Below are 11,526 nucleotides of genomic sequence, written 5' to 3'. Positions count from 1 at the left end.
CCACAGGATAACTTCACTCTAAGTGTGGTAACATTTACAAGCAAAATGAATGCTCCTGAGCTAAATTTCAACTTCAACAGATAAGGGTGTGAATACTTATGCAATGGAATCATTAAAGTTTTTTATCTTTAATAAATTTGCAAAGATTAAAAACCTGTTATTTGCTTTGTCATTATGGTGTATGGAGTGAAGATTGATGTGGGGGAAAAAAAGTCATTTAAAGCAGTTTAACATAAGGCTGCAACATAATAAATTGTGAAAAAAATGAAGGCACTATATATATATATATATATATATATATATATTATCTTACTGCAGTGTAAGATCTAAGATATAAATGATGTCATGTAAAATAACAGATAGCACAATCTTTCTGTGTGACTCACTCTGTGCCGCCCAGGTCATCTCTCGGCATCTGGAACGGCTGATCATAGCACTTTCTGTACAGCTGAGGCATTTCCAGCATACGCGATATATGCACCGCCATCACAGGGTCATTTACTTTATCTACACACAGAGTGATGATTACATAAAAATAATTATAACTGAGTCCATCTGTTTTACAAACAGGCTCAATCTAACAGATTAAACAAACTAATTATGTGTCAGAATGGAATCTGAATCCCTGAACATTTGACTCACAGGAGGAGGTGGCGCTGATCTCCCTCGCATCCCTGGAGGTTTTGACGGTTCCTCGTACCCTCAGAAGGTCTCCGATCTCCAGCACAGTGCTCTTCTGTTCAGCCTCCGTCAGCCGTTTGAGTTCATCTTCAATGTTAAATCCTCTGGAGGATCCGCTAGGATCTCTAGCTATATTAACATTAGCACTGGATTAGTACTTATAATGGGTTAATATCCATTACATATATTTTCTATAGTTTTTTTATTTTGGTGATTAAATATTTACTTAATGGTACTAATGTTGTGTCAGAGTTTTCATAACTTACATTTAGTTGATCCTCCGTGATCACTACATTTCTCATCTTTCCAACAAAGACAGTTTATGACACCAGTACTATCATCCACTGTGTGTTGAAGGAGAACAGACAAGAAAGAGTAAGTCCAGGTGCAACAAGGGCCCATTTTTTGGTTCCCAGGGCAAGATAACACACAACCAAAAGCAAAATTACTAGTCAAGTGCTAAAGTTTATGGAGGAACATAAGAAAATTTCCAACTTGACACTGACAACCACTCATTTTTGTTGTGATCTATTTGATAAACTAAGTAACGTAATTAGTTACTTTTTTATGGAGTAACGCAATATTGTAATGCATTACTTTTAAAAGTAACTTTCCCCAACACTGTTGATAACAGATTTTTTAAAATTATTTTTAACTATATTTTAACTATATTTTTAACTATAATTTATTTTACATTTTATTACGTTTAATTACTGTAACTATATTTTACTACTATATTTATATTTATTATTGTTTTATTTATTTTTTAAACAAAATATAGACCTAATAAGGCAACACTAAAATGTTTACACTTTAATGTTGAAATATTAAAATAAATAAATAAAAAACACGTTTTTCCAGACCCCCATAGCAGTAGAAATCTTCTCTCTCCCGCTTGTAAACAACCGTCCCCAGTACATCCACCTTGAAGATTGGGTGAGTCTTGTAGAAATAAGCACCTACAAAACATCACATGCACATGTCAAATGTGGGAGCTTTCTGGCAACAGTATAAGAACAGATTCTTATCTATACATTATTATTTAAAAACAGCACCTAACAAACAAACAAGTAGCTGAAAAATAATGGGAACACTTTCCCGCTTATGCAAAACAACAGGTTGCGGGACTACAGGTGTTTAGAAGAGAGTTTAGAAAAGTGCTGTAGTATTTTTATTCCCGTGTAATTTAGCTAAAGACAACTCCAGTAAACAAAATCAAAGGGGCCAGGGGTTAACTGCTTGATTTTACGCTACCAGGTACTTGTCTGGACTCTTTCATCTGTAGGATGTCAGTGATGTAGAGTCTCGAGTATGCGGAGAAGTCGGGGTCCAGACCCCACAGCATAGACGGCAGCTCATCAGCATCAGCATCTCCGGGATTCACTGCCATCGGACCTCACTGTGACACTACAAAGTTAAGCACCGAAAACTAAGAGAAGCATAAACACAGCGCTTCTGGAGTGATCTTGATTAAACTTAACTTGTTTTACTAAATGACGCAGCAGCAGGAAATAAATAATGCTGGAGCCCGATGAACGCAAGGAGTCAAGTTTGTGTTTTTCCGCTCTCTGCGCAGTTGACTCACTGCGCATATACGAAGGAGCTACGCTAAGCAGTAAATATTGCTACTTCTATTAACTACATTTAGTGTACATAAATGTGAATACAGGGGAAATAAGCCTTTGTTTTTAGTTCATCAATATATTAAAAAATAAAAAAGTAAAGCTGTAAAATATGTTACTATTTGTTAAACGTTTATTTTTATTTATGTATTTGTTTGTTTGTTTACTTAAGTTTTTAACCAAATAATGTTATTATCTGGAAAACGGATTGTGGGGGAGAAAAAAATCATAGGCTCGCATATGTGCAAACAGTAAACGGGTGACCAGGCGATGGCGCCATGTATCTAGAGAATGCACGTTCTCGACGGAAGAGCTCCAAAGTTTATGAAGTCACAAATGGTTACAATTACGCATTTTTTACAAAACATCGGTTTACATTGAGTTTTCAAAGTACGATTAGATCTTGTTTCCAGCATGAGTGAATAGCTTAAGGTAAAATTTGTGTTCCCTGACCGGGAATCGAACCCGGGCGGCGGCGGTGAGAGCGCCGAATCCTAACCACTAGCCCACCAGGGAATGCTGAGCGATGTTGCTTTACCTGTCCTTTTGATCTAATAAAACCTCATATGAATCACTATAGTGAAGAACCTTAAAAGAATACTTATGATCTTCTGGAGTTTACAGAGCATTACACTTGGGTCTTTTAAAACACTGTGAAGTAAGATTACATTTTCAGATTGTTTCTCCTTTTTAGTGTTTACCATCCACAAGAGTCTTGAAATGTGGGCTAGAGATCTTTCTTTCTGACAAGCTTGCTGGTTTAAGGTATCTGGCCAAGCCAGTGCCCAAACCCCCTTTAAAACCAGCTATCAGACTAGGGGGAACTTTTCTTTTCTTTTTTTTACAGCAGGGTGGTTCTAGAAACTAACTCTTTTTCTTATTTCAATTCTCTAAACCCGTTTATGTGTTTTGAAATGTGCTGAGTCAGACCTGTAAAGCTGAGAGAAGTGCTAACTCATCCTACCTTTGAGATTCCTTTGTAAAAAAAAAAAAACTGTCCCATTATTCCAGAGAGAGAGATGGACGAGATGGAGTTTCCTCCTCGTCTCAGCAGAGGTGTCGCAATCTGTGTCAGGTCACTGTAAGATCGTAAACAGTGCTAAAAGACTGGTATTTGCAATAAGAGCAGTGTTGGGGAAAGTTACTTTTAAAAGTAATGCATTACAATATTGCGTTACTCCATAAAAAAGTAACTAATTACGTTACTTAGTTACTTTTTATGGAAAGTAATGCGTTACGTTACTTTTGCGTTACTTTTAAAATCTGGACAGGGCTTGCTTGTTTGTTTTTAAAATAAAAAAGTTCTATTTTTGGCAAATATAAAAGCCTTTTCACACCAAAAGTGAAATGAATAAGCCTCAGGCTGAAGGGAAAGTAAATTTACGTCCATACAGTAGAATGCAGAAGAAAACATTTTAACACACTTCAGCAATAAAAAAAGACACACAAATGTTGTCTAGAGTGTTTTTTTTTTTTGTGAGTGAGATGAATTAATGCATATTCATATTTATTTTAGATCTACAGTAACATCTTCTGATTTCTCTCAACATGGGGACAGGAGAGCTGTCTATCAGTAAATTGGAAAAAAAAAAAGTAACTTGCGTTACTTATTTGAAAAAGTAACTCAGATATTCTCTTGTAAATTAAAAAGTAATACTAGTTACTTGAAAAAAGTAATCTGATTACGTAACTCACGTTACTTGTAATGCGTTACCCCCAACACTGAATAAGAGTGATAGCTGCATCTGATGGGAGAAGAGTGCATATAAATTGGCCATAAATGCAGCTGTCAGATATTGATATGAACTCACTGACCCAAAACTCTCAAAGTCATACACATTATGCAATACCATTAAAATAATCATCACCGTATGATCAAATAGTCAGGGTGACTCAAATAATAACTGTGCTCAGAAGAAACACACACACAAGAGATAAGTTATCATCGAGCAGTATAATATCTGTTTTATTCACTATAAGGCCATTATGAGCTCTTTTAAAGCTTATATTGATCTGAAACCTAATCGCTGTAGCCAAACTTCTGAAAATAAGACAAAATACAAAAAAAACTGTCCTTTTGCGTGTAACTATTTTCAAGGTTGTGTCATGGATGATAGCTTTCTATACATTTTCGAATTGTGTGATGTAGCCATCATAGTCCATAACCTGACCTTTGGACAGAAAAATTAGGGCAGATTAACAGTCAATACAAAGAAGAGGTCAAAGAGTAACTGTTCACATATTGATCACATTTTCCAGAAGTGCAAAGCGATCAGTTTGTTCTCTTGATTGCATGTAGGATTGGTCTGTGTCAAGCTGACCTACTCGAAATACTGTTTTAGGCAAGATGCCAAAGTTTTCAGATGCCTTATCAGCAACATTAGTAGGAATAGTTCACAGTTTGTGTTATTTACTCACCCTCATGAAATTTCAAACCAGTTTGCTTTTGTTCTCCATGGAACACAAAAGGCGAATTACAAAAAAACAGTTAAAAACACCATAAAAGAACTAAACTAAATAGCCATTGCTTTTACGTTGAGTCACTAAAACAGTTCTAAAACCCAACTCTTTTGAGTCAAAGTGTTTTTAGCATTTTATAGACCAACGAAAACATGAAATTAAGCATTAAATGGAAATCCTGTGGCAGGTAACTGTCTCTGTTGGAGGTTTGTCCTATCCCAGCAGTACCCGCTGGAGCCTGTCTGCAGGGACGCTGTTCTCCTCCTCTGACTCCGCGTCGCTCTGTGGGTTTGAGCTGCAGGGAGAGGAACACTGCGGCGAACAGAGGTAATGCATGAGCGGCAGGCGGTACTTCCCACAGAAATCCACAAACTTGATGTGCCTCACACAAGAGTCAAAGTAAACACCTAGAGGGCATGATGGGAGAGATATAGAGAAATGTGAAGAGGTGGACAAATATTCAACATGTCAAAGACAACAATAAAAATCTGCAACTTTGTCAACCTATGAAGTTTTTAGTTCAGAATCGTCAACAGAATCAGTCAACAGCAATTGACCCTTCGCATGGAGTTTGATTGACAGGTGATCTGACCAATCATAACGCCGAATCTGCCCATTTTTTCAACAAACAAACCAGACAGGGGAGTATATTAACGTTGGTGGACTTGAACTTGAAAAATTGTGCGTATAGACGTCTTTCCACGGTTGAAACAAGATACCTTCTGATGTTCATTCATGTTTATTTCATAAAATAACTAGTAAAGAGGAAGAGATGATCAGTTCACATGCTGCTTGAACTGAGGCGCTACAGTGATCTGTCACGACACGTTAAAGAGCCACAAAACTTTATTTATTGTGAGAAATTCTTAGAAAAAGACAAAATTTGAAAGCTGAGACATTGCTACATACCTAAAGTAAGTGTTGTCAGTTTTCTCTTTGCTCCGCAAAGTATTTTTCACTGCATGAGAACTTGATGTGTGGCGTTAGAGCGCCATGGCTTGTCGGACATAGCAACAGTAACTAAAGGGGGTGGGTCTTTGTGAAGGGTCAATTGTGTTGATTGCCACAAAAATTCCCTCCTTTTGGTAAAAAAAAAGCAGAAATTTTGGAGTGAATGGGTTCAATCTGTAAATATTAAAATTCTTACTTTCAGCAATTTAGTCGCAAACTTGTGCACGTTAACACGATTTTAGCATGAAAAAATCACTTACTTTACAGAGCCCCTAAAGGAACCTTTGCAAAAATAAAATATCCATTGACTTTTGCATGCGAACAAGAAAATAAAAAATTACTAGCATGGAAAATTTATTGTGCAAACACGAAAATTTCACATAAGCATGCGAATGTTTCACATAAGTATGCAGAGGCTTCACATGCCCGTGCAAAAAAAAAAGCTCTTTTTCACAGATTATACAGCATTATTGTCCTCCCATACCTGCACACTTTGGGTTGGGACATTCGCTAGCCAGGTTTAAATAATGGATCAGATTGGACGGTAGGTCACACGAGCTGAACGGGAGGTTCTGGGACTTGATGGTGCGTCCTGCCAGCTCCATCAGAGATGGAGGGTCGTAGGTCATATCCTTGATGAAGCGCACAACAAGAGGGTTTCCACGCAGACTGAGCTCCTGCAAATGGACGAGGCTGAGGATCTCACGAGGGAGGAAGGTCAGCAGGTTGTTGTGGAGACTGAGAGAGAGCAGGGAGTGTAGTCTGCAAGGACAGAAATCAGATGATACCATTAAAAAATCACATAACTTCTCTGACTTTACAACATACAGTAAGTAACAAAAGATCTCACTTGTTGAGCAGGGGCGGTATGCTTTGGATGCGATTGTCACATAGAACCAGGTATCTCAGACTGATGAGGTTAGCCACCTCAGGTGGGATGGAGGAGATGAGGTTTCCTCCCAAATACAGCATCTCTAGACTGTAGCATCACATAACAGAGGTCAGAAGTTGAAGACCCATGACATTAAAATCAAAGTTTTGTAGCTTTTAGTTTGTGTTAGCTTTAAGGCTAGCTATACAGTATGCTAACATACTCCTACAAATTGACCAAACAAATTTTAGCAGATTTACTACCTGGAAAATTGCACCAAATACTCATTTCTCATCTTGCCAATGGGGGTGTGTTTAAATCTTTTAAAAAAAAGCCTGAATGAGAATGTGCCTGTTTTTAAATGCGAATATTAATATGGGAAAAGCTAAAGCGGAATTACTGCAATGTAGAAGTGAGCAATCATACAATGAGGATAAAAACACACCAATAGTGGGAAGTTCAGAGTTCATCTACTGTAAATACAGAATTTAGCAATGCAACAATGAAACAGGAAGAGCTCATTTGAACTTTCTAGGTTTGAATGAAACGAGAGATCATTAACTTAAGAGTAAACAGACTGTTATGTCATGTTTAATTATTTGCCATAGAGTACTTAAGCAGTTCTCCCATTCTGTTGGTTAGTCTTTTACCCATAAGCCCCACCAACCAACCCCAGGCCATGGAATGCATTCAACTGTCTAGTTTTGTAACACTGATCCAGGCCAGATGCAAATCTGTACAAGGATCTCAACAGCCTTCAAGAGATACAGTATATGGTCTAAAGCAGAGTATCTATGTTAGGGTTATTACAGTTAACTATAACTACAATACAATAATTAACTTAAAATAAAATAAATGTTAGCTGAAATTAAATAAATAAATAAATAAAAACAATCCATTTTAACTAAATATTACATGTTTATATTTTTTAATACGTTTATTTTTATTGTTGCCAAAGCAACATTTCTCGTTTTCATTTAGTTTGATGTAGTAAAATAAGTCAAACTGAAAAAAAATAAATAAATACAAATAAAAATCATATATTTAAAAAACATTAATTAAAATAGCAAAAACACACAATAAAAATACTAAAAATTTAACTAAAATTAAAAGAGCAAATACAAAAATAAAGACTAATTCAATTTTTTTTTTCCAGAGTTTGAAACCTGGTTGAAAAGTCAGAGCAGTTTCTTCTTTTCATTTTCTTGATCTTACAGTAATGGCTCGCACTCGCACAGTGGTATTACCATGGTATTATGAAACAGATATATCATAGTAAATACCTCCATTATTTTTTGTGTATTTATTGTTATTAATATACATGTATTTATAATAATTGATCAGAATAATCTGTTTTTTTTTTATTATTTATTGATTTATTATTTTGTACTTTGGGTCTTTGTATTAAAAGATGGTTCATATCTGGACAAAGAAACAAACTCATACCTGGTCAGGTTCTCTATTTCTGCAGGGATATTCTTCAATCTGTTTCCTCCAAGTGACAGAGACTGTAGTGTGGTCATTTTGAGAAACTGCATGGGAATGTCCTCAAACCTGTTCCCACTCAGATTCAGAGTCTCTACCTGCATGCGTTCGAACTCCTTAGGGAACGAGGACTCATCCAGAAGATTGTTCTTTATTACAAACGTCTTTAGGTTTGTTAGGCGCATAATGTCATCTGGTATGACTGTGAGCGCATTATTGCTGATATCCAGGTATTCCAGGTTGGACAGAAAACAAACTGAAGGTGGAAGAAACGATAAACGATTGTAAGTGAGATGCAGCTGCTGGATTTGTTGCCTTTTACTGTCCGTGAGATGATCCAAGCTCAAGTCGTCCAGATGCAGACGCGATAAATATAAAATAGAACACTTGTCGTCCATGCTTGGGAAACGAGCCATATGGACTAATTAGTACAGCAAAATAATAAAATAGGAATACAATAAAGCAAAGGATCACACTTTTTAATGGTGCAACAATATAAAAAGTTATCGCCTCGGAATTCTTGTCTTGAGCCATACACATATTATATAGATGATCCCCTTTGACTAAAGTGACTAAACTGCAGCTGTGCGAAGGGCGCTCCTGAGTCCTGACCGAAGACTTTGGTTTTATCTGTACTGGAGTGCGCGCATGTGTCACGCGGCACGCCTCCTGCAGTCAGTGGTTGGTCATCCAGGGGCCAAACATGACTGTAAGGCTCTTATGCGACCCTGCACGTCGGTGTTGCCAGACGTACGATAATTATCGTATTTGTTCGATAACTTTGACCTCTGTACGATGTACGATTAATAATGAAAAAAATAATAATCCCACAATGTACGATAATTTCAGAATTTTGTGACACTTCAAATGATGGCAGTTGTAGCTAATCATAGGGCTTCTATATTCGTACACAAATAGTCTCATTACAGACACTTTAAATGGGCTTGTGCACATCTGGGGTGTCCAATAGGTAGATCGCAAAAGGCAATGCTGGTAGATCGCACATCATTTAAAGGGTTAGTTCACCCAAAAAAGAAAAGTAGTCCATGTTTTACTCACCCTCTAAGCATCGTAGGTGTATATGACTTTCTTCTTTTAAACGAATCCAGTCGGAGTTATATTAAAAAATGTTCCTTGCTCTTCCAAGCTGCATGGGCGGGTGTTTTTGTTCAACAGTCCAAAAGTAGTCAAATAAAGTGCATCCATCCATATTAAAACGTGCCTCACATGGCTCCGGGGGGTGAATAAAGGCCTTCTGTAGTGAATCGATGCGTTTTTGTAAGAAAAATATCATATCAATATCAATATTTGTTGCGCGGCACCGCCCTGCTCGCTTCCTAGAATCCTAGACATGGTGTAAGGTATGCCTAGTTATTTATCTATTGTGGTAATTTGCAGGTCGTGTCAAAATGTTGTTAGTCTAGATAAAGTTAGTCTCGTGTAAGATAATTTTCTTCCAAATAGGGGTGTGCGATATTGACAAAAAATAATATCTCGATATTTTCTGGGATTTTATCAATAACGACGACTATATTTTGCTGAGGTTGTTATGGTGCAGGTAATTACCTTAAGGTAATTAAGCTGACTCCTAAGGTTTTTGATATTCTTCATATTCTGTGTGTTTTCCAATAAGTTTAAACTGATTTTTACATATTATGAGCATTTTTACCTTTATAAAGCCATTTTTTCTAAAAGTGTCCATTATCTTTTGAGTCAAAGTCTTACATTTAAACAGTGAATTAGAATAATAAGACATTTGGGCTGTTACCAAGCAGATTAAATCAACACAGAAGCTGCATCTGAAGTGGCATTTATATGTATTTACTCACTGTTTAATGCAGGACATGCCTGCAATTAACCTGCAATTACAAATGCATCAATAATGTTTTGATATATTAAACGTAAAACGTTGAATACTGATATTTGAAATGATTTAAATAATAAAAGATACTTTGAATGTGAAATTCAAACCTCCAATAGGTGGCAGCAAGTGACTGTTAATAAGTGAGTCATTGCGACTGAAACGAATCTCAGGACACCGGCCCTCCAGGACCGAGTTTGGGCACCCCTGCGTCTAGCCCAACCAGCTGAAAAAAATGGCCAAAATGAACAAACAGATCAACCTGACCAGTTTTACGTTCTGAATTAATTCTGATTTTATTAATGCAAAGTCATCACAAAATAATGAGGGATTCCTGTTGACATTATCCAATCCCCACTTTTTGAAAGGTGAAGTAAATTCTACAATGTACATAAGATACTGTATGTCATATTACAATCATCAAAATTGTGATAAAATGTATAATTATTTCACTATGCACAAATCTTGTTGATGTTAATGGTCTTTATACAAAACATATTTTCTGTTAACTTTACGGTAAAAATGAATACACTGCATTATAGAAGCATTAAAATGACACTGAATGTATAAAAATACTATTACAAAAAGGTTTGCAGTAATTTACACAACAGGTACAAATCATACAGACTCTTTTATAGTCCCATACAAATAAAAAAAAAAGACTATATAAAATACCAGAAGAGAACACACCTTTGAATACATCAATAATTAATATAATAAACTAAACAAATGAAACTTTCTCTCTTTCCATTCAAACACAAGGTTGATTGAAGCCGAAATCTGGGCAAAAGTTCATCCCACCTTCTGAATTACTCCTCAAACCTCTTTAGTGGTTTCCTATGGGGGGAAAACAGTTCAAAAGTCACACATTTTATTTGCTTTTAGGTCCATGAAGACCCAGCCGAACAAAACAGACGTCAGGAAGGAAAGTTTCAGCATGGTATGTTAGGGAAAATGCACATCCCATCACATCCAAAGTAGTGCCCTTTAAGCAGTACATGATGGTTTCGAACATTACACTCACTCCCAACCTGATGTTTATTGAGTTCGGCCACTCGCCGAGTCCACTCCTCCTCCGTCATCTCCTGATCATTTCCCTCCATTTCCTCAAGCGTAGGTAACTTATTTGAACCTGTAAAGAGAGAAACAAATCTCATTTCATCCAGCTTTGCTCTCCAAATCCCAGCCTCAACCCCAGCTGCAGAAAAAAGTTCAAGTTCAAGTTCAAGTTGAGCTTTATTGTCATTCTGCTGCATGTGGGGACATACAGTGGAACGAAATGTCGTGCCTCACAGGACCACGGTGTTACATAAATACAGGCATACAACAATGAAGTAAAACAGTAAAAACCTATACAGTAAAGCAGTAAAAACCTATACACAACTAACCTACTGACTGATTTTGATTATACATATACTATATATATATATAAATGTTTACCTATACATAAGTTAAAAAAAATACAGACTATACGGATGCTTCACATAAACACTGTACCTATACACAGCTAACCTACTGACAGATTTTGACTATGAATATACTATATATAAATGTTTACCTATGCATAAATAAAAAAAAAAAAAATAATAAAATAA

At 36.4% G+C, this 11,526-nt stretch overlaps 3 protein-coding genes and 1 non-coding gene across 4 annotated transcripts in view; all 4 read right to left on the bottom strand.

Moving 5' to 3' along the window:
• The window catches only part of LOC107676846 (CST complex subunit STN1), a 6,668-nt gene extending 4,431 nt beyond the window's left edge, over positions 1–2,237 (bottom strand). Inside the window, 5 exon segments of the mRNA XM_074186966.1 lie at positions 387–507; positions 643–810; positions 948–1,025; positions 1,545–1,640; positions 1,936–2,237. Coding sequence (XP_074043067.1) covers positions 387–507; positions 643–810; positions 948–1,025; positions 1,545–1,640; positions 1,936–2,071 — 599 coding nt within the window. The 5' untranslated portion in view covers positions 2,072–2,237.
• Positions 2,238–2,747: 510 nt separating this feature from the next.
• trnae-cuc (transfer RNA glutamic acid (anticodon CUC)) lies at positions 2,748–2,819 on the bottom strand. Its single transcript has one exon. It is a non-coding gene; the product is annotated as a tRNA-Glu (tRNA).
• Positions 2,820–4,097: 1,278 nt separating this feature from the next.
• Positions 4,098–8,657, bottom strand: LOC107676832 (leucine-rich repeat-containing protein 58-like). Its single transcript, XM_016471513.1, has 4 exons — positions 8,032–8,657; positions 6,565–6,693; positions 6,199–6,476; positions 4,098–5,170 (listed from the first exon to the last, which is right to left on the bottom strand). Exons 1-4 carry the CDS (start codon positions 8,484–8,486, stop codon positions 4,977–4,979), a joined length of 1,056 nt encoding a protein of 351 aa, XP_016326999.1. The 5' UTR covers positions 8,487–8,657; the 3' UTR covers positions 4,098–4,976.
• A 1,907-nt stretch (positions 8,658–10,564) lies between these two features.
• The window catches only part of fstl1a (follistatin-like 1a), a 16,156-nt gene continuing 15,194 nt past the window's right edge, over positions 10,565–11,526 (bottom strand). The window contains exons 10-11 of the mRNA XM_016471528.1: positions 10,963–11,063; positions 10,565–10,768 (exon numbers count right to left, since the gene is read on the bottom strand). Of these exons, the coding sequence (XP_016327014.1) occupies positions 10,748–10,768; positions 10,963–11,063 (122 nt within the window). The 3' untranslated portion in view covers positions 10,565–10,747. The remainder of the gene's footprint in view (positions 10,769–10,962; positions 11,064–11,526) is intronic.

The sequence above is a fragment of the Sinocyclocheilus anshuiensis genome, unplaced genomic scaffold, assembly GCF_001515605.1.
Source record: "Sinocyclocheilus anshuiensis isolate Anshui unplaced genomic scaffold, SAMN03320099.WGS_v1.1 scaffold2166, whole genome shotgun sequence".
Taxonomy (NCBI): Eukaryota; Metazoa; Chordata; class Actinopteri; order Cypriniformes; family Cyprinidae; genus Sinocyclocheilus; species Sinocyclocheilus anshuiensis.
The sequence above is the reverse complement of the archived record's forward strand: the minus strand, read 5'-3'. Positions and strand labels throughout refer to the sequence as shown.